We start from the raw sequence: 21,174 nt of genomic DNA, 5'->3' as shown, positions 1-21,174 counted from the left end.
TTCACTTCAAGACCTCATTTTGATCATTTCTTCTGCATCTAGTCTTCATCTATCCCAGTAAAGACAGCACTCAGCCAGCCTAGCCTCAATGGATACACCAATGCGCGATGGCATCTCACCTGAGACAGTCAGGTCCAGGGACACAGCAACACCCGCGTCTGACGTGACCGACCCCAGACCGCATCATCCAACCCCCAGTTCCGGCGGTTCTAGTCGTGCTCCAACTCCAGAGAATGACCCAGTGACCGAGCTTCAAGCCGAGTCTGGCCCTGCAGGTCGTTCTCAACAAGAGGTCAAGCACAAAGGAAAAAAGCCATTAACCAAATCGGAGCTCTTTGGACATCTAGAGATGTATGATTTTCCGGCAATTCACTCACCGAGTCCACATGTTAACGTAGCATTAGCACCTTCCTCCGACCTGAGGAGCGCATGCGTGCGCAGGATCAGAGCAAGCGACCGCCACAGCATGTTTTTCGCTCTTTCCATGAGAAGTCCGCTACTCTCAGTGCCTTCGTCAGCGAGGACTGTCACCTTTTACATGCTGACGTCCCACACCTCAAACTCGAGGATGATATGGCGTTCAAGAATCACGGAGATTACGATCCGCTGCAGGACCTGACTCCGGAACGCATACGGCGACAGTACAAAGGCAACAAAGCGCTCGACCCCTCACCCTTCGTTTCCTTTTGGGAAACCATAGGTGAGTAACATTATGTGTATCTATTCTGGAATTGTGACTGACTGCATCCAGAGGCCGCAGAGGGCGAAGCTAAGAAGAGTTACACCAAGAGTCGAAAGGGTATTCGTCGCGTTGCTGTCGGAAAAGCCAGTATTTCCAATCTCATTCCAGCCACTGTCCGAGGCCAGTTGAGAACTCGGGGTATAGACTACGTGGGAAACAATCTGCTCGCGACTGATCGGTCCATCAAGACTCGCCGTGTACGGCTCCCAGTCTGGGTTCGACCAGAAGCGAGACCCGCTGATGGTTCACCCATTTCGTTTCAGCAACTCGAAGACTCAGGTACGGATATGTGGGTTCGAGGATCTGAGATGGCCATGAAAGGCCCTTTCGACATGCAAAATGGCGTAGGCGCAGAGCATGACGATGAGTGGCTTTGCTGTGGTCCTGTCCCGAAGTCATGCATTGATGGCGTCTTTCCATTCGACGGCGAGACATTACATCTCGAAAAGTCTTGTGACATGGTCGAGAGCCTCATGAGCATCGAAAAGTACCTCTTCGATTGGGACATGTCCAGGTGGCGTCACAACCCAGACATCACGGACTGGCGTCCTTTCCGATTGGAGATCGTTGGAGACAAGCGTAGGCATTCCGTTAACAACGATGACGAAGATGAAGTTGCTGGCCAAGAATTGGAGCATGTAGGCATCCGAGATGCTTCGCAACCGCGCTCGAAGCGAGCCCAGCACATCCGCCTGCAGCGCGAGCCCGTACTCGAGTTCAGCAAGATTGTCACCATCGCCGACATCACACCTGAGCCCATCGGCTTCATGACAGCCGCCGCATCCTAGGCATTGGAACCTACTTCACTCGTGTGCTGTAGTCATGATTTTTAGCACGAAGAACGGTCACCGAGGACTTACATGGTGCTTTGTTTCCTCCGCTCTACGGTTCAAGGTCAGGCGGCTATTTTCGAACACGGCATCTTTTATCTACGCCATCTTCCAACAATCAGATTGTTCGGCCAAAGGTACCTTCCAATATCTTCTCATCTACCGGATTCATCTCTGCCTACATCTTTAGTGCATCTCAAGGAGAACATTCTCGGAATACAATATCGCTCTGCGACATGCGTCAAAAGCTCATGCTTCCTTAAGACACACATGGCACATCGACAAGGCTTTCTCTTTCCGATGAGGTAATCTCTGCATTACGATTTTCCTTGCGCCTTGGTTTGCACATTTTGTCTTCTTTGCGTAGTCCATTGCATGCTCTTTGACTTTTCTCTCCAGCTGGAAGTCTACGAGTCTGCTTTTCCTTCCACCGCATTCTTGGTGGATGATCTGAGAACTTTTTAGTCACTTTCGAGGTTTGCGACAACCTTAACAAAGCATTTCACCCCCTGGACGGTTCTATCCTGCGTTCTTACCGTGTATATCACCACTTCAATATCATTTTCGCGTGTAAATTCTGGCCCAGTCTCAAAAAATGTGATTCACATGCATCTGAAGTTGAGGTTGTGTCTCTGTCAAGGAGCATGTGCCAAACGGCTAGTCAGCAAACTACTTACTAAGATTGCGGCGTTAAATGACATATAACAGGCAGCAGCTTGGACTCAGCCTTGCAAGACCACGACACTTACACTCACCTTATCATGAGATCTCATTTCTCGTAGTTTCACAACATGTCAATGTATGGTAGCAACAAATGAGTGTTGTTCCATTGCTAATCGTAACAGCATCCTGCCAAATCACGAAACCTACCAACACGGGGACAGGCGCGAGCTGCCACCCTTCTTATGGCGCACGTTCTACGAAGGCTCATACACCCCTAGTTGCTACGTCGTATCTAATGCCAATGAACATATCGAGGCACCGTCTCGCTACTTCAAACATGTCAAGGGTCAGGTCAGCAAGGAAAATGCTTTCCAGGCACGCGAAAAGTTCGGCTTCGAGAAAGACCTTACTGAGAAGCGGGTATCAGAGCATTTGGTGTGGAGATGTTGCATCCATTCAAGCTTCGTCTCTGCTTTCGACTTCCGGGGTAATGCCAAACTCCTCCCTCGACGAAAGCTCCCTAACTTACATTACGTTCAGGTTCTGCAGAATATCGTGCGCAGGGACAATTCTACAAGCAAGGGCGCTTTAAACAGGAACGCGTTGCGATTGCCAAAATAAGCACAGCCGATCTATCTCCCGCGACCTATCGTGCTTCACCCAATATGCCGCGAAGCCACTCCAGGCCTCGGTGCGGCGACGTCCCAATCTGGATCGACCTCACCAAATTCTCGGCCGACATGACGACCATCAAAAAAGCCGACTTCGAGAAACACCTGCCTGATGTCTGGTTGTCGATGGCAGAGATTCGCTGCCATTTTGGCATTTTCCACCAGGGCCAGGATGACGAATGGCTTGCATGTGGCTCGATTTCTCTGCCTCGAGTCACGCAAGTCATGCCGTATGACGGACAGTTCTTCCATGAGAAGGCCAAGATGAATGTCGTTAGTGGTGATCATGTGTTCAACTTTCAACATCGAATGTGGCTACCAGAAATGCCTCGCGTGCACGACTTCGAAGTATTCAAACCTGCTTATGAGCGCAAGTGCAAGTTCAAAAACAATTCGTCAGAGCTGTTCTTCAAGAAAGTACGCGCAATGATCGATCAGGACTGCGACGTCTCCAAAGCAGAAATTGCTGATCTGCAAGCTGAGTCGCGCGAAATCCGGGATGTAATGCTGCTCTTGTTGACGTACTACGAGAAGGTTCTGATGGATGTAGATCAGCATGACGAGCTGTCATCGTTGGTTGAGAAAAAGAGAGATGAGGTTATGAAATGGACACTGGAAAATTTAGAATGGACACATGAAATTGGGAGCCTGGTCTGGAAGTTGTCGACACTCAAGAGCAAGGGAGGAGAAGAGATTGTCATCGAAGACGACTTGGCTGACAGCTTCGGCGCTTTGGCCGTGGACAACGATGCTTAGGTAAATATTTAGAAGACAAGATATAAATTGCATTATATGTAGGATGAGACTAGGGGCGGATCGCACCGCTGCACAACATACCTGTTCATCCGCATTTCGTGCGAGTCTAGCTGAATTGAGGAACTGCACTAACGGAACAATGGAAGCGTACGCTAACAGTCTCACTCCGCGCACCAAACAAACCCGCATAGGAGCTTGTCGTCACTAGTCGGCTAAAAGTTCTGGAGCCAAAGTTCACTCCGCTGGAGCATTATGAGGCTAACGCAGGACGGTCACCGTTCTCGCCCAGGCACAACGTCATGGCCTCCATAGAAACACCACGGAGGTCGTTAGGCTGCGGAGTGAAAAGAGCAAAGCTAAGAAGTCAACAAATTCAAGATGTTGGAGCAAGAGATGGAATTCGTCGTGTCTGTGGAGAGATATAAAAGACATTTGACGCCCATGCATAATCACCCACAACACCAGCTTTCCACCACACCAAGCAAGTCACCAACACGTCAAACAACCATTGACTCACTGAAATGACACCCACAATTCTCATCGTCGGCGCAACTGGCAACACAGGCGTCAACACCGTCCACACCCTCTCCACCCTCCTCAACTCCCCCGCGCATCCCCTTTCAAACCACCGCATCCTCGCCCTCACCCGCTCCACCAAAACCCCCACCTCCACCGCCCTCTCCAACCTGCCTTCGGTCGAAGTCATAGAAAAAGACTGGACCACCATAACCACCTCCTGGCTTACATCCCAACACGTCACCCGCGCCTTCATCGCCTCGCACAACCTGCCCAGCCACTTCAGCGACGAATCCAGGCCTGCTCGTGGCGCTGCTGCACGCCTCGGTGCAGTACGTTCGTGCGCATCAGCACGACGCCCGGAAGTCGTCAGCGCCGCGAGCAAAGTGTACTACGCGCGCGCGCACTGGGCGCTCGAGACGATGCTCGCGGATGCAGACTTTAAAAACATGGCGTGGACGTCGCTGCAGCCGAACGTGTTTGTCGGGCCGTATTTGGGCGGGCCGGCGGCGTGGGTGCGCGAATACAAGAACACGGGGGTGCAGGGAAAATTGGGGATTATTCTGGGTGAGGATGATAGTGTTGCGATTTTGGATGCGGGGGATGTTGGCGCTAACGCTGGGAATTTACTCGCACTTCGAGATGTTGAAGAGCTATAATGGGAAGAGATACGTGATCCGCGGGCCGGAGAATGTCTCGGGGAAGGACGTGTTGGAGTGGGTGGAGGAGGCGGCGGGGACGAAGGTTGAAGAGGTGGTGTGGAGGGATACGAGTATGATCAAGGGGTTGGGGGAGAAGGGGTATCCGGAGAATGTCATTGAGAGTATTATGTGCACGTGTGAGCCGGCGTGGGCGGGGTTGTGTAGGACGGATGTGGTGCCGACGAGTGAGGAGGTGGTGAGGTTGAGGGCGCCTAGAGGGAGTGCGAAGGAGGGGTTTCTGGCGCTGGTTAAGGGGGAGGAATGATTAGGATGAGGGACACAAATACAATCCGACTGTATTCAAGCTGTTTTCTTTCGTAAGTCTGACGACTATATTTATTTTTCGAACTCATTCGCATGGCCGTGAGTGCCCAGGCCATCTCCGCGTGGGCAGCCATCCATACGCCAAAACGCCATCAAACTTTCATTTAGCACACCACCCATGCCTAAGGACCCTGGGCCTTATTATCCGTGCCGCTTCCGTACCCACCATCGATCTTCGTCTCCTCTGCCAGCTTCGCACTATACACATGCTTGTAGTCCTCCTCGTTCCAACTCTGCTGCCTCGCCAACGCCCCCAGACTCAGACCCCTTGACCTCGTCTTCTTGACTGAATCGTCCTTGGACGACACACCAACCGGACTTCCGTAGTTCAACGGCACAACACCCTGACCCGGCTGAGGGAACTGGATGCCCTCGTTTGAGCCGTCGGTGATGGTATCAGCCGACATATCCGAGGATACGGAGGACTGTTGGGTGCGGCGCAGGGCATTCTCGTAGTTGTATGAGCTGGCGCGTGGGATTCCGGGGCGGCGGTATGCGATTTGGGCTTCGGTGAGGGAAGGGTCGGGCGCGGCAGAGTCGGTTTGCGCGGTGGCGTTGAGGGCGAATGCTTCTTCGGCTTCTGAGCGCGTTCCTGGGGTGAGACCAGATGGAGTAGCGATGCCGAAGTCGCCCTCGCTGGGCGGAAGGAGGCTTGATTTATCGGCCATTGTTGTTATTTTGTCTTAGCTGAGGTTAGCTGATGATATCTAAGTCGTAGAAGTAGTGTAGGGAAAGCTTGGCAACATACGTTTGGTGATCGTGAAGATTAGGCACTGAGGTGTGGTGAACACACGATCGGAGAATTGGAACTAGGTCCGATTTCTTGTTTTATTGTCTCTTTACGAGTAACACTTTCCTATCACATCATTAGTCCCAGCGACCATTTCCTTGTAAGGTAGCGACAAGTAATACACCACGGCGCTACTCCCTGCCGTACTGGACCACACCCACCCATTAAGACTTACCAGGAAAGATACAGGGTCAGATCCGAAACTCAAAGGACCGAATAATGCAGGTGTGGTTAAGCGTGACATTGTTCCTCCCCTTCTATACTATCTCGCTAAAGGTATGATGGCATCCTTGGCAGTGACGTCGCAATGCATCAGGGTCCAATTGTGCGGGGGCGCCATACCGCTTTTATTATTTGCAACAGCTGATCCATCGTCGATGCTTCCGATCCGAGGACGCGACAGGGATTGATGACAATCGGTGTGAGGGCGATGGAGAAATGTTGGTGCGGCTAGTTGTATATGATCGTTTGCCACAGGGGCGACAATAAGCTCGAATCTAAATCATCGTTGTATTTGCCCCAGATTCGATGGTATTAATCTAGGAGGTATATCAAGATCGGTGTAGTGACATCTTGAACGGGCGGCGAATCTCTTATGCTTGAACCGGTGTTCTGTACGGATGTGTGGCACGAGCATTTCCAAGATGCACGGGTCTGTCGTCATCGTCAGGATTTGCTTGTGGACACTTCTTCCACGTCTCCGCAATGCCTATTCCTGACGGATTTCCCGCTTGATATCCTTTTGTCGACAGTACCCGCACCCAGAACATTTGCTCTCCTTACAGAGCGCTTCCAGCATCGAGCCTCCCGGAACCTCCTTGTAGAACCAAGCTACCTCTCCCATTTGCTAGGCGAATTAGCATTAGCACTATACCCAATTTTGACATACCTACGCCTTTGAAGTACTTGTACGCGATGTTGCATCCGTCCTCGCAAAGGTTGTGGTCTTCGTATATCCATATGAGCGTAGTCAAGTGGACTTCGGAGATGACAGGAAAGGTCGAATATGCGCATGCCACTGGTAGCAAGAGTGAAAAAAAGCCGAGGAGGCGCATCGTGAACAGTGGGTTAAGTCTCGTTGTGGCGCAAGTGGGATCTTGGAGTTGAATCAGATTGGATAAGAGTCGCGGTAGTTCTACGAGCGAGGCCTCAGGTTTGTCGAGCGGTCGAGTCTTTTTTCTTAGTACAACAAGAGCCCCGGGAAGTGCATACTGGAAGTGGATTAAAACAATGATCCAGCTGGGTCTGCTCTCACCCTATGGGCATGCTCGAGTCCGCGGCGTGGTCGCAGTTCCAGTCCGACTGATTCAACTGGCTCGAACACTGTCCAGTCCTTGGCAACTGGTTGTGTCTTTTCGTAAAAATCACCATTGTGCGTGACCGACAAGCGGACGTGCCAACAGGTTCCATCTCATCTTCCCCAAACTTAACAATCGCGTAGTCCGTTTGCTGTGGAGCGCGCCCCGAGCTTATGTATTCTGTTTGTTTCCTCCCACCTACTTCAATATCCTTTCCCCCAACCCTAAACTCTTACTCCCACCTCCTCTCTTCTTGGACTGCCAGGCCACTCAATATCAAGTAAACCGCAATCATGCGCATCTCCAAGTATGTGCCGTTCCTCGAGGCCATCTTGCCGCTCGCGCTCGCTCAGTACAGCACACCTCCGCCGCCTACCAATTCCACCTGCTCCGTAGACGCCTACCAATGCTCCGGTAACACTTTCCAGAAGTGCGCCGCCGACGGAATTTGGCAGGACATTGCGAAGTGCAGCATGGTAGCACGCTGCTCTGCACAATACTCTGTCACCGCGGGCCGTGGTGGCTGCTTGCCCGACGCCAACGTCAGCAACAGCGCGAAGCATTGCTCAGTCATCGACGAGCGCCGCTGCGACACCAACAACAACCTGCAGGAGTGTGCCGATAATGGACAGTGGGGCACGATCAAGAACTGCACCAAGACTGCTCTGTGCTCTGCGGAGAAGACTGCCACGGACCATGGAGGTTGTTATCCCATTGAAGACGACCACAAGCTCGTCCATACTGAGTGCTTCGAGGTTGGTATTCATCGGTGCTCCAACGGCAAGAACAGTCTCGAGACCTGTGGCGACGATGGGAACTGGAAGACAGTCAAGCAATGTAAGGAGGGCGAGACCTGCAAGATCAACAGCAAGTTCTTCGACGGCGGCCAGTGCCTTCCGCCATCGCCTGTTTCTCCTAGCGAGCCCTCTCCCGGCCCTCCAAAGGACACTGATGGCGAGAAGTGTTCCGAGCTCAACGCGTACCGCTGCAACAACAATGTGCTAGAGAACTGCGGCAACACTGGCCACTGGCCCATCCATCAGTGGAAGGAAGTCAAGTCATGCCTGAAAAGCGAGACGTGCATGGTCAGCAACCAGTACATAAAAGGCACGTGCGTGCCTTCATACGTTCCCAGCAACCCATATCCTGCACCTCCCGCGGAGCCTTCGCCCGCCCCTCCCAAGGAATCCTCGCCTACTCTTCCCGTAGAGCCCTCTCCCACTCCCCCCAAGGATACCAATGGCGAGAAGTGTCCTAAGATCAACGCGTACCGCTGCAACAACAACATCCTCGAGAAGTGCGACAACACCGGCCACTGGCCCACCGGATACTGGAAGAAAGTGAAGTCATGCCTGGAGAGCGAGATGTGCATAGTCAAAGAACAGTTTTTTGGGTGCTTGCCATCGTACGTTCCCAGCAATCCCTACCCAACTCCTCCCGCGGACCCAGCTCCTGGCCCTCCCAAGGAGTCCTCGTCTACTACTTCCACGCCTACTCTTCCTACGCCTACTCCCCCCAAGGAATCCTCGCCTGCCCCTCCCATGGACGACGAGCGATGCCAAAACACACAGGCCCGCTGCAACGAGAACATGATTCAAACTTGTGATGGGGAGTTTTGGAGCGCGGGTTCGAGCTGTGGCAAGGATAACGTCTGTATTGAGAACTGTGGCCGCAAGATGTGCAGGCCTTACTGCATGAACAGGGAAGAGTACTACACTGTGGTCGGCGACAGCAACAACTCTTCGACTACCGATGCTGCGCCTGTGGTCGAGCGCTCCGAGCTCGAGGCCTGCGATCGGCCTGGGCTTGAGCGTTGCATGTACGATGCGCCTGTTCGTACGCAGTCGTGTACTAATGGCACTTGGGTCGACAAAGAGGTTTGCCCTGAGGATACAATCTGCTGGGCTGACAACGATGGAGACGAGACTGCTGAATGCGCACCGATGCCTGAAATTCCACCGCAGGTCAACAAGACGCGCTCCGAGTCCTGTGATCGTCCTGGCCTCGAGCGCTGCATGTACGACACTCCCATTAGAACCCAGTCATGCACGAACGGCACGTGGACCGATAAGAAGATCTGCCCTGCTAACACCATCTGCTGGGCTGATAACGATGGTGATGAGACCGCCGAATGCGTCCCGAGTCCCGGCCTCCCACCGCAAGCCATGAATGCGCGCCCCAAGACCGAGTCGTGTGATCGTCTCGGTCTCGAGCGTTGCATGTACGACACTCCCGTCCGCACCCAGTCATGTACCAATGGCACCTGGACCGACAAGGAGATCTGCCCCGAGATGACCGTCTGCTGGGCTGACAACGACGGCACCGAAGCTGCTGAATGCCTACAAGAAGCCCGGCCTCCCACCGTACGTGCGCTCTGCTTCACTCTCGGCTCGTAGCGACTGGCCCACCGAGCCTTGTCGTCCTGGCCATTTCAACTGCGACTCCGACCGCTACAGCCTGCTTCTCTGCCGCGCGGACAAGAAGTGGCATTTCAGCAAGAAGTGCCTTACACCAGGAGACTGCATGGTCGACGGCCCAGGTCAAGCTCACTGCGAAAGCGGCGAGATGGATCCACCCAAGGCCAAGCGCTCTGAATGCAATTCGGGCGACCGGGCTTGCGACAAAGACCGTCGGTTCCTATTCACGTGCAACGACAGCGGTAACTGGGACGAAGCTTTCCAGTGCTTCCGCGAGGGGTACTGTCGGCCTGACGCCACTTCGCCATTGACTTGTGCAGGCTGGCCGTTGTTTGACGACAATGACGGCGCGTGCAAGTCTGCTTGCGAGGGTCTATATTATCTGTACTGTATTGGTGTAAGTTCCCGAAGTGTGTTTGGTTGATAAGATTGTAGTCACTAATATTTGAGTAGGATAACTGGAAGAAGCCTGAAAAGGTCGAGGAGTGTCGGCGGAATATGTGTACGGAGAAAGAAGTAAGTGTACACCTGTGTCGCAGGTGGAATGATGGCTAATGAATGTGCTAGTGCAGTACGTGCGATCGCTGCAACTTTAGGTTGCCCTATGGTGTCAAGCCTCAGGTGGACTTGAGCACTTTGGTTCGTGGGTCGAAGTAGACGCACGGTGTTCAAGATGTTCGATTCCAGGGATTTTCTTGAATTTAGTGAACGATTCGAATCCGTCTATGTGGAAACGGTCATCGGAAGATAATCAGGACAGGTTACTATAAGATTTGATAGCGTGCTGGCATAGCAAGGGTTTAGATCTCACCGTTCCGTAGCCTTGAATAAACACGGCTTCCGTTTCACTCACACTCATACTTCTCCGCTTGTTCTTCTTCGCCACTCGCCTCGTCTTCTTCCTCATACCCTTTGTCCTATTCATCCTCACTATCCTCATCCTCTGCGCCAACTTTGCGCGGCATGAAGACAATAGGGTGAAGCGCGTCAGGATCGAGCCAAGCTTCACCATCCATCACACCATGAACATAGGCATCGCCCAAAAACTTGCACAAACGTGCATTCGGGTCGGTCAAATTGCTCCTGAATGTTCGTACGATGTAGGGCACCCTTCCGCCAGGCATAAGTACCACTTCGTCACCTGCTTTACAGTCTTCAGGGCCCCACCCGATGTACCCTTTTTCAGTCAGGATAAAACGCCGGCACGCTGACGCACACATGACAGCATGGCCGAAGATCTCAGAACCTTCTGTCATGTTCAAAGGATCCCATGGAAACCACTCACGGTACATATGCTCGTCCTTGTCTTCAAAGCGATAGAACGGTTCAGTTTTTCGGTTTCCGAGTCCGCCCGGATGAATTCCGCCACCAAGAGTCTTCCAGAACGCATTGTCGCGGGATGCATATGGCGTTGCAACGTCTCCGTCGATCTTGCCGAGTTTTCGGAGTTTGGGGACTGTATCTGGCCACGTTGCCGCTTGATCTGACTGATCAGCGACTTTTGCTACCTTGTCAATGCCCATGGCGACAGTTATAGCCGTGCCATTCGTGATCGTTATGTGTGCTTTGCTTTTCCTACTTGCTTTGAAGGGTTTGTAGTGCAGCATCTTCAGACGTTGTATAAGTGGCTCACGCTGCATAATGCCCACATTTGACGTCCAGTCGGGCACACAAGACGGCAACCTGGTTGACAGCAATGGATGCCCTGGGCCGCATACATGGCTGAGTACGTCAAGAGACTCTGTGACCTCAATCGAAGCTATAGCCATGTTTTGGAAAACTTCTGCTGTTGGTGTAGTATACGACACCTTAATGCGTTCTCGATATGCTGGGCTGGCAAGACCAAGCACGCTGTATATATTGTCTCGAACATCCCAGCAGCCGCGAAACCTGAACCTGGTGACTCTGTAGAGGAGATCATCCTCGAGCTCGGCCCCAGCAGAGAAGAAGAGCGCACTGGCGCTTGTTTGGCTCTCCCATACAGTGAGTTGCGTTGCTTCGTCACGCCAGTGGAGCTTCGCACCCTTCAGGCAGCATCTAAAGTGCGGATTGATATTCTTGAGGTAGTCCCCGATAAGGGGAGCTGGTATTTCCTGGATTCCAGACATGAAGGTGACTTGCTGAGCGAGCAAACCCTCTTGCACGGTCCTAAATGTCGGTAGATGAAATCAGAACATTTCTCACGTGCAGTTCGCACACTTGACATCACTTACCATGCCCTCGTCCACCACGGCAACGCGAAGAAGCGTGCAAGATAGGAGCACAGAAGCTCAGAGCTGGCATCGAGACCTCCATTGGAGGTAAAGTGTGGTTCTTGTAGTGGACTGTAATGCAAATCTTTATCGCTCGCTATCGCAAACATGAATCGGAGTGCGATTTCTTGCCCCTTCCAATAAGGGCCAAGGAATACGATGACTTCTTTTGCTAGGCGATAAATATATTCCATTTGAGAAACCTGGGATGCACGTTCCTCAAGATCCCCTTGATTGATACACAGAGCATCAATCCAGCAGATACGCTCATCGTAGTCCTTGCGTAGATGGACTAGCGCTTGATGCAGGTTCTCTGTCACTGGAAAATCGTGACCTTGTAGGCGGATGGGTTTTCTTTTTGCTGGCATCCCCCCAGACGTAAGATAGAGCCTCGAAATCTGAAGGGTCTTCGAGTGTAGTACGGCTGAAGAAGCAGTCAATAGTGTCGGTGTCTTCCCCACTCGTCAGCTTCGCGGTTTGCGAAGGAGAAGAGGACTTTGGACGTATGTGAAGTACGCGAATTTCACGCCGAGTATCGTCAAGTGGGGTATAGGTGTATGTCGATTGCTGGGCCTCCATCTTGCCAGGGTCGCGAAGTTCGATCCAGAGGTCCGAAGGTGCGAAGGTATTGTAATGACAAGATGGTTAGGCAGCCATCACGCGAAAATAGCAGTCGCGTCTTGGTTCATACTTTAGCGAGACTAGCAGACAGTGCATGCAGCCTCGCAAAACGAATCCGAGAGGCTTCACAGCCCATCCGGCGCCGCAACATTTCCGACGCGACTGGTGTTGTGGCCAAACTAAACACTCTCCGACTTTTTTGAGCATGCGCAGAGGCGGTAGATAAATGTGGCATGAGATTGCAGCGCTGCGCTCAATGCTGGTCAAGCGAAGTATGAGGTGCGTTGTTGCATGATGGCTCAGCCATCATGACTGGAGGTGTGAGACAGCACTCAGCGAGGAAGGCACGACGAAGCACATGGCCCAATCCGTTGGATGTCTGGCGTAAATTACAAACCGAAAAGCAGCGAATTGTGACAGGGAATCTATCACGCGCAAATTGCTCTGCAATACATAGGAAGCTGTACAGTTCTCAAAATCATGGATGCACCGTTTTTGTCGAGGGATGAATGTCAACGTCAGTCCAACTCCTGACGCCACCCTATATTTCTAGTAAATGAAGTACTTTTAATCGTCTGATTCGTTATCGTCTAAGCGGGCAGACCCATGAGTCGTTTTACGAGATTACCTAGTGGTCCAAACAGAGGGTACCGTGCAGCGCCGGAGCCGGCTCTTCGACCCAGCCACAAGGCGTATGCTCCGACGATGACGGCTAGTCCAACATATCCGTACCTGCGGTAGAACCAGAGGCGTCGTCTGATGTATAGTGCATTTTGGCCGACCCGCCTGAGGGCTTGCTGTCTCCTGACGTCCTTTTCCTGTTGCAGGAATAGTCGCTCGCCATCTTCCAGGGTGAGACGATGCAAGTCGGAGACATCGGCGGAGGTCTTGAGAGCGCTCGACGATGATATCCGCCACCACTCCCAACTTCCTAGCGACGCGGGCGGAAGTCTCTCGTATAGCTCTAGCGTTCGTGCGAGGTGGAACTCGACGTCAAACGGCTGAGGCAGCTTCCCGAGCATGACATAGAGGATATCCTCGTCTTCCTGATCAATCTCAAGCAGCTCTTCTCGTCTCGAGAGCACCACAGCCGCGAAGAGGTATATGGGCATAACAGCATCGTGCGCCAAGAAGAAGTCGAACAGCCTCGTAATGTCCTTGTAGTCCTGTATGTTGTGGGCAAACAGTTGGTGATGGTGCCGGCCAGGGCGAACGATGGCTGACTCTTAGGCAGATGATTGAACAGCTCAGGATCGGCGGCGCGAAAGATGGGTCGGAGCAGTTCGAGCTGGGATATGGCGGGGTCGAGCGTGGATAGCATGAAGTCGCGGATACGGAGCAGACTCAGACGGGCTACTGCAGCGGGTGCATCCTGCACACCGAGGACGAGCAGGAAGACCTGGACGATGTCGTGATAGCCCTGGAAGTAGCACAGCGTAGGGTGGCGGCGGAGCACATGGATTATTACATCGGAAAGCTCTTCCTTCCTACGTTCCAGCTGCTTTTCTGACTCTGGAATCTGTCAGCGGCTTGGCCGTGTGCGGAAGTCCATCAAAGTACCATTTTTTGGGTAGTACACAAAGGCACGGTTGACATCCAGGCTAACCTGATGCTCGTCTTTGTGGGGTGGCAGCTTTTCCCATGGCGTCCTGTTCGAGTCCTGCTCAGAGCACCCAAGTAGCAGAGGCCCTGAAATGGTCAGCGGCGGCGTCGTCGTTGTGCTGTGGGATCGGCATACAGGCTGTGCGACGTAGACTATCGCTGATGAGACCAGAGCTGGTCGTGGCCAGATGGACCAGGGTGGACAGATCGCGGTCCCGACATGCACCCGCGATCAGCGCCTCTTTCTCCTTCTCGGCCGGCGAGAGCTCGACAACGGGTGATGTGCGCCGTGGTGGCAGGCTGTTGGAGCTCACTGAACGAGATACTGAGCGAGACGCGGAGCGGGAGGTGTTGCTTGAGGCCATAATAATACCCGCATCTCGAGTCCGCGTGCTAGTAAAGAGCTGCTTCACAGATCAAGTCAGGTTCTTGGGCGCTCGTGCCTCACGTTGTGTCGTCGCGAAACAGACGGAAAAATACGTGTTTGCTGAGACATGACGTGCGCGCGTGTGCCCGGGCGCGCGCCAGGATTCACGCAAGGGACTCGCGACTTCTTCCCCGTCGCACCCGAGGAGGCTTGGCACGTCTCGACAGTGAAGGTCCCGCTGTCTGCCCCTCCCCAATCTTGCTCATCCACATCCGCATCCGCATCTGAGCCATCCCCGGACAGCAATACATGGGACAGCTTCTTAGTGCGATCCTCGAATCTGCATCGCTGCCAGATCGAGTCAATCGGCCTGCGGGTTCGTAACGTTGCAATTTGGGCCGTTCCGAGGCGCAAAGCTAAACCGCTTTCTCGCTCGCCTTCATTACATGCACAACACCAAGCATATCGACAACCAACGAGAGCAGTCTGCTCGTGAGGACCCCACCAGATCTTGCCCCGGCCACAGACCCAGCCAGCGGGGCCAACGGACGCGCTACAATCTGAGATCGTGCCATCGGCGCTGCAAGATCTGAGCCTCCACTTCAGATCGTCTTCGCCGTCGAATCAGGCATCATTCACTCATCTGTCACCACATTTTCTCATAGCCTGAGGCCTCTAAATTGCTCGCTGTATTGCTGTGACCCACTACAGCCGTCTCTTGCATCTTTTTGTCAGGGCACCCTGGCAGCTGTACCCTTCATTCGTTCACACTCTCCTAGGCATCAAAACATTATCCAATCCATCCCTTGTGCCGGCTGTTGTGCACACTATCTAGTCGCGTCAACTGCCCCTCACAGCGTGCCTGGTTTTTTTCGCCCCGCCAAGTTCCGCTTCCGTCTGACAAGCTACGCCTGCTCGACCAGGCACCAACATGTTACATCTCTTCTCTTACAGTACATGCCCGTTTCTCCCGAAGCTGGTCTAAGCCAGTGGCAGTGTGCCTCTGCACACTTTGGCAACCTACTGTTGGCCTAGCGTCATCTCACTTCGTCTCGCGTTCGCTTGTGAGCGCCACCGCTTCTGAGCTCTTGCCTCAAGATGAATCACCAAGTTCAAACCTCTGTCCTGGTCAATAACGAATGGGTGTCAAGGCCAGTCGATGCATATCAATTCATGGCACAAGCCCGAGAGTCTGACGGCGACATGCCAAAGTCAACCGCTAAGCCCAGGAATCAGGTACCAGAGCTCGGTATCCTCTCGAGGACTGTGTTCGCAAGCCCGCTTTTCAAATCTGTCCGACCCGCCAACGTTCGAAGCAAAGACCTCAACGACATCGTGTTGATTGGAGAAGATGCTCTTCAGCTGAAAGAGATTCATGACTACGGACGTTTACGCCATGTCGCAACCAAGTCTGACTTCAAGGGCCGCATCCTCGCAGCCAGAGTGTTTGGTGACCCTCGTGAGATCCCAGTCAGCGTGGCCAGTCCTCTGCCCAAGCAGCGCCCGTGGCACCAAGGGAGAAGATCTACAACAGGAGAGGAAGAATGTGTTCTTCCACCTGAGGTCCTCGTACTTGCCCTTACAAATAGGACTCTTATGTTCCTGTGGGCTCGCCATACTCGAAAGGGTGCAGTCACTTTTAGCCAAAGGGCTGTCAGGCTTCCCGCGGGAGCTTCACAATTCGATCGTTTTGGCACTTTTCTAGCGATAGATCCCAAGCAGCGAGCCACGGCAGTAGCTGCGCAGGAGGGGCGCTTCATACTATACAAGACGAAGTCTATGCAAAAGTGGCGCAAGGAACTGCGCAACGGCATGGATACTACGCCCATCGAAGACGAGCGTATCATGCCGATCGAAGGTCGGGTTATGCATATGGAATTCTTGTCGTCGGGACTCGCACAGGATGAGTTCCACGTTGTGCTCTTGTTCGTTATCGCATTACAGGGCAAGACGAAGATGACATGCTTTGACTGGGACTGTAGACAAGATCTTAGTACTGCTGCAGTTCGGACTGAGCGGGTTGCTGTGGACTATCGTAGGTGGGCATGCTCCATTCTCGACTTTGCTCAAGCTGATCTTAGTAGATGATCATAACCCGTCACTACTGATACCCCTCAGTCGTACATCAGACTTCATTCTAGTATTTGATACGCATGTAACATTATACAAAGATGTACTATCCGGTGTCCCTCGACGTCTCGAAATTCCCATTGCCCCAGAAATAATTCCTTCTCTACTTCCAGGCGATAGCAAACGCCGGCCGCGCTGGGTGGAGTGGGACAAGACGCCTCGCAATCCAGACTTCCCGAAAGAAGCTTTCTACGTAGCGCGCGAAGATGGAAGAATCATGTACCTTGAAAGAGGTCCGACCGGCGTGGACACCGTGGAAGCTGGTGACTGGCCTCATCGTATCGACACTGCCTTTGCCTGTTTGAGTGTCGACAATTCGGAATACTCTCAGCTATATCCTGATGTCCTGATAGCAGGAGGCGCTGGCAACGATGGACGCCTCTGCAAACTAGGATCTTGGCCAGCTGAATACTCGTATGCCTCATATCCCGTATCCAACGAGCTCTCTTATGTTGATTCGATATCGAACTGGACGCCGTTGACGGACCTTTCGGTGGCGAGTCCCTCTGGAGGCCCAATGCCTCAAGGGCGTGATCGCTACTCTATCTTTGTAGCCAATGGGTCCAGCCCACATGGTGAGATATCTGAGCTGCGACGGGGTGTTCGTTCACTCATTGACCACTCGTTCAGTGGTATGACTGGCTGTACCGGTATCTGGGTCGTCGATCACGGCAGCCAGACATTGGATATCGATGGAAGAGTGGCCAGGCAGCACTATGCATTATTGATCATCACAATGCCTCCGGAAACCCTCTTGATCCGCATTGTTCGAACACAGAGCGAGATCCGCGGAGATTTCTCCGGAGCATGGGAGGACGGCGCATGGAAAGTGGATCAGATACCCAACGATGACGAGCCTACTGAGGATGGAGTCATGAGAGATATGGAAACCATTACAGCTTGTCCTTGGACAGAGAAACTCGCAATACAGATTACCCGAGACGAAGTACGGGTGCTGCATCGGCCCAGTCTACAGAAGAGCGATTTATTCTCCTGCACCAGCTCGATCTTACTTGCTGCTTGCAGGCCTGGATTTCCTTTCGTCGCAATCACCTTCCGTGAATCCGGAAGAACATACTTGGAGGTGCTGTGTATATCATCAGATGGGATTTTTGTGAAGACTGCATCGCAGCACAGCAGATTTTTGTTGGACCATGACCCAACATGCATAGAACTTTTTGAGGTTGATGGCACTATGTGCGTCCTTGTTGGGACGTTTGGGTCGACCATATACTTCTTGAAGGTAGACGAGAACGGTGACCTTCATGCGATGCTCAATGACTCCCTCAAGAGCGCTGAGAACGACGAAATTCGCATGATACTGGAAAGCGCATCCTTGCTTTCCACAAAAGAGCAGCAGACATTGGTTTGCGCAACACGCAATGGATATCTCCTTAGCTCGCGCCTGCCAAAAACCAAGAGCAGTAAGTCCTACGAGTTGGTTGCGATGCCAAGACTGACGCCTACAGATGCAACGCATCTCAGTTGGCATGTAGTGAAGATGGGCACCACTTCCGCCAAGATTACCGCGAGCGCCACGGATACCTCTACAGCCTTTGTGTCATGCGGTCCGGACTTATGTCGCGTACGCTGCTCAGCCAGCAACCCTTCCATGCTGGACGTCGACTCCTTATGGTTTACAAGCCGTTTTAGGCCAGGATACCAGCAGTCTGCTGTGACAGCATTGTATCAGCTACCTTTCTCCAATGACAACAAGACCACAGGTCGAAACCTGGGTGGCTTTATGTTTGTCGTAGCAGGTGATGAGTTCCACTGCTCACAGCTCGACACAGACATTCGATGGACAGCTCAAGATGCCTCGCCTTTATCGCGAGACGATAGTGGACCCGTGCCACGGAAGCTCCTTACCGGCGCTAGACCTACAAATGTCACCTACTTGAAGCCGACGCGCAAAATGGTAGTAACCACTATGGAGGCTAAGGAGGGCGAAGCTCCCCCGAACGGATACAGAGTCCTGCATTCAGCCATCAAGCTGCTCGACGTACACGACCACAAGGCAGTGGAGGAGGCAGAGATCAAGCAAGAAGACCAGCATGAATATGCGAACAAATTGGTCGCAGCTCAGTATAAACTAAAGCACGGCGAACGAGTCTACTCAATCGCTGAATGGCTCTTCGTCGACCCCGGCAACAGAAAGTTTAATTTCATCATTGTCGGGACTGGAATTCCGGGTAGCGCTGGTAAAGAGACCGGAAGGCGCCTAGTCTTCAACGTTGGCAAGAATGAACCAGCCGCGAAATTAGAGTTGAAGAAATACTCCAGCTTCGGCTATCCCGTGTATTGCACAGCCGCGTATAGCAACACCCAGATCGTCAGCGCGATTGGCAAAAATTTAACCCTAGACTCATTCGATTGCGATACTGGAGTGTAAGCCATTGTACTTGTGCTTTTCATATGTAGTTCGCTGACTCTCCGCAGATTCAGAAAAGTGTACAGCAATAGATCTGCCATCAGCAGCCATCCACATCACCATCCGCGACAAGTACGTTCACGTCTCGACGCTACAGCATTCGCACCTATGCTACATAATAGACGAAAGCAACGGCAAACCCGAATTTAAGCGACTCTTCAGCGACAGCCGCGAGCGCAACTGCTCAACCCATCTCGTCGTCGACATACCCAACCTCTCGGGCCAAGACACCATCGTCCTCGTCAATGACAAGAAAAGTTCCTCCGTCACCGGCCTGCACCGTACTACCACCAAAACCCACAAGTTCGCCACCCCAACCCTCTTCGAAGCATGCCTTCCGCGCACCGTTGTCCGCATACAACAAGGCGACATCCGCCCGCCCTGGCGCCGTCCCGCAGCACCAACCATCGGCGTGCTCAACAACGACATCATCGGTGCCTGTTCCGACGGCACAATCTACACCTTCTCCATCCTCTCGCAACCCGCTCGCCACTTGCTGCGCTTCCTGCAAAACCTCATCGAGGAGAAAGACAAGCGCGACCCAATGAACCACGTCACCGGCAGTCTCTCAGACGTACTCATGCACGGCGCAGATGGGAATCAAGAAGATAAGATCCGCGCGCTGGACGTTGATCCGAGGGTGAAAGAGCGCGGCATGGCGGGACCGCGGTTCAAGGCTATCGATGGCGATTTGGTGGGGAGGTGGATGGACGTTGACGGTGATTTGGAGGCGTTGGTGGGAGAGGGTACGGAGGCGAATGTAGGCAGGATTTTTACGGAGTTTGTGGCGGAGGTGTGGGAGGATGAGATGGATGCTATGGGGAAGGTTAGGGGGTGGTTGGCAGAGGTGTTCATGCCTGTGCTTTGAGCATTTTGAGAGTGTGTAGGGTTGTTGGTTTTGCAAAGATTGTTCTTGTTTGAAGGTATTTGGTGGGTTGGTGTGTGAAGCATGTTTAAGACATAGTTGAGGTGCATTTGGTGGCAGTCTACGAACGATCATGATCTTTTTCCTTCCCAAGTTCCTACAGCATATCTCCCTCACTACCTGCAAGCCCCAAGCCGCATCAACATCATCGAGATTCTCAATTACGTTCCACACCTCTACCAAAGTCTCTCTCACACTATGTATCTAACTCCCCCTAGCTCTCTCTCATCAATCAATCCAACAAACGTTGGCGCGATCAGGTGGGCGCCGGACTTTACCTTTCGGGCCACAAATCTTGTGCAGGTTGATTACAATATATTCGGTGGGCGAAGATTTGATGGTCTTCTGAATAATCAGATCGCCGTGGTTGTATTTTCTGCTGGTTTCACCGTTTCACCTGCCAAGACTTGTAAAAGAGCGGAATTGTGCGGTGTCGCCAACACCCCCATAGTCTTCACACTCAAGGTAAATTTTAATTTTACGCCTACCACATGAATTGACCCTCCTGTCTTCATAACAGACAGGATCTTTTTAGGTTTGTAGAGGGCGCTCTCGACCAATCAGTATCAATAATACAGAGGGCGTAGTCGTCCTATCATATGTGCAAGCTTCGCCCTTTCTTTCTGGCAATGCTGCATTGCTGGCCACTCTAGCTGCGAGTCGGGCTTGCCTGGTTGTACGACGTTAAGTGTGCTGAATATTGCATGGAGGTTGAGACTCTGCATGAAGGGCGAATTCGACCAATGGAACGACATGTTGGAGGGGCGAACTCATCCTATCAGGGGGTATGTAGTCGCCCTTTATGGTTTCGGTTACACGACTGATGAACTAGTAGACGCGGTTGTAGAGATTAGACTGCCGGGTTCAGCGGCCGGGCTAGAGCTTCCTGCACAGCGTTGACAGTGCCGAAAAAAAGCTCGCTTAACTACTGGTCTCATGAAATGCAAGAATAGCGGGACAAATCGGCTTTCGGTAAAGACTGTGTTCATATTTTTGGGGGGTTTGTACTATATACCAAAAGCACGCAAACGCCAGTGAAGAGCAGATGCTTAGTGAATGTGCGGCAAAGCATGCCAAGGAAGCCAATCAAAGACGAAATGAAAAGATTTGGAGAAGAGAAAACGCCCAACTGCGTCTT

General features: G+C 52.6%; 11 protein-coding genes across 11 annotated transcripts; 5 read left to right on the top strand and 6 right to left on the bottom strand.

The window, feature by feature from the left end:
• Positions 1–88: 88 nt before the first annotated feature.
• On the top strand, positions 89–1,530 carry SNOG_13351 (hypothetical protein; the record flags this gene model as incomplete). The annotated part of the gene is made up of 3 exons (XM_001803508.1): positions 89–351; positions 399–700; positions 752–1,530. 3 exons carry the CDS (start codon positions 89–91, stop codon positions 1,528–1,530), a joined length of 1,344 nt encoding a protein of 447 aa, XP_001803560.1.
• A 1,370-nt stretch (positions 1,531–2,900) lies between these two features.
• Positions 2,901–3,662, top strand: SNOG_13350 (hypothetical protein; the record flags this gene model as incomplete). Its single annotated transcript, XM_001803507.1, has 1 exon — positions 2,901–3,662. The coding sequence occupies one exon, from the start codon at positions 2,901–2,903 to the stop codon at positions 3,660–3,662; it is 762 nt and encodes a 253-aa protein (XP_001803559.1).
• A 521-nt stretch (positions 3,663–4,183) lies between these two features.
• Positions 4,184–4,837, top strand: SNOG_13349 (hypothetical protein; the record flags this gene model as incomplete). The annotated part of the gene is made up of 1 exon (XM_001803506.1): positions 4,184–4,837. One exon carries the CDS (start codon positions 4,184–4,186, stop codon positions 4,835–4,837), a length of 654 nt encoding a protein of 217 aa, XP_001803558.1.
• Positions 4,838–5,325: 488 nt separating this feature from the next.
• On the bottom strand, positions 5,326–5,871 carry SNOG_13348 (hypothetical protein; the record flags this gene model as incomplete). The annotated part of the gene is made up of 1 exon (XM_001803505.1): positions 5,326–5,871. The coding sequence occupies one exon, from the start codon at positions 5,869–5,871 to the stop codon at positions 5,326–5,328; it is 546 nt and encodes a 181-aa protein (XP_001803557.1).
• Positions 5,872–5,969: 98 nt separating this feature from the next.
• On the bottom strand, positions 5,970–6,237 carry SNOG_13347 (hypothetical protein; the record flags this gene model as incomplete). The annotated part of the gene is made up of 2 exons (XM_001803504.1): positions 5,970–6,059; positions 6,169–6,237. The coding sequence occupies 2 exons, from the start codon at positions 6,235–6,237 to the stop codon at positions 5,970–5,972; spliced, it is 159 nt and encodes a 52-aa protein (XP_001803556.1).
• Positions 6,238–6,586: 349 nt separating this feature from the next.
• On the bottom strand, positions 6,587–7,048 carry SNOG_13346 (hypothetical protein; the record flags this gene model as incomplete). Its single annotated transcript, XM_001803503.1, has 3 exons — positions 6,587–6,723; positions 6,777–6,840; positions 6,887–7,048. The coding sequence occupies 3 exons, from the start codon at positions 7,046–7,048 to the stop codon at positions 6,587–6,589; spliced, it is 363 nt and encodes a 120-aa protein (XP_001803555.1).
• A 536-nt stretch (positions 7,049–7,584) lies between these two features.
• SNOG_13345 (hypothetical protein) lies at positions 7,585–10,132 on the top strand (the record flags this gene model as incomplete). Its single annotated transcript, XM_001803502.1, has 2 exons — positions 7,585–9,588; positions 9,620–10,132. 2 exons carry the CDS (start codon positions 7,585–7,587, stop codon positions 10,130–10,132), a joined length of 2,517 nt encoding a protein of 838 aa, XP_001803554.1.
• A 493-nt stretch (positions 10,133–10,625) lies between these two features.
• Positions 10,626–11,231, bottom strand: SNOG_13344 (hypothetical protein; the record flags this gene model as incomplete). The annotated part of the gene is made up of 2 exons (XM_001803501.1): positions 10,626–10,885; positions 10,925–11,231. The coding sequence occupies 2 exons, from the start codon at positions 11,229–11,231 to the stop codon at positions 10,626–10,628; spliced, it is 567 nt and encodes a 188-aa protein (XP_001803553.1).
• A 1,823-nt stretch (positions 11,232–13,054) lies between these two features.
• On the bottom strand, positions 13,055–14,548 carry SNOG_13343 (hypothetical protein; the record flags this gene model as incomplete). The annotated part of the gene is made up of 3 exons (XM_001803500.1): positions 13,055–14,093; positions 14,142–14,270; positions 14,320–14,548. The coding sequence occupies 3 exons, from the start codon at positions 14,546–14,548 to the stop codon at positions 13,546–13,548; spliced, it is 906 nt and encodes a 301-aa protein (XP_001803552.1). The 3' UTR covers positions 13,055–13,545.
• Positions 14,549–15,648: 1,100 nt separating this feature from the next.
• SNOG_13342 (hypothetical protein) lies at positions 15,649–19,979 on the top strand (the record flags this gene model as incomplete). Its single annotated transcript, XM_001803499.1, has 3 exons — positions 15,649–16,585; positions 16,794–19,016; positions 19,144–19,979. 3 exons carry the CDS (start codon positions 15,649–15,651, stop codon positions 19,977–19,979), a joined length of 3,996 nt encoding a protein of 1,331 aa, XP_001803551.1.
• Positions 19,980–20,567: 588 nt separating this feature from the next.
• On the bottom strand, positions 20,568–20,791 carry SNOG_13341 (hypothetical protein; the record flags this gene model as incomplete). The annotated part of the gene is made up of 2 exons (XM_001803498.1): positions 20,568–20,628; positions 20,685–20,791. 2 exons carry the CDS (start codon positions 20,789–20,791, stop codon positions 20,568–20,570), a joined length of 168 nt encoding a protein of 55 aa, XP_001803550.1.
• Positions 20,792–21,174: the final 383 nt, after the last annotated feature.

The sequence above is a fragment of the Parastagonospora nodorum genome (genome assembly GCF_000146915.1).
Source record: "Parastagonospora nodorum SN15 chromosome Unknown scaffold_26, whole genome shotgun sequence".
NCBI classification, from domain to species: Eukaryota; Fungi; Ascomycota; class Dothideomycetes; order Pleosporales; family Phaeosphaeriaceae; genus Parastagonospora; species Parastagonospora nodorum.
The sequence above is the reverse complement of the archived record's forward strand: the minus strand, read 5'-3'. Positions and strand labels throughout refer to the sequence as shown.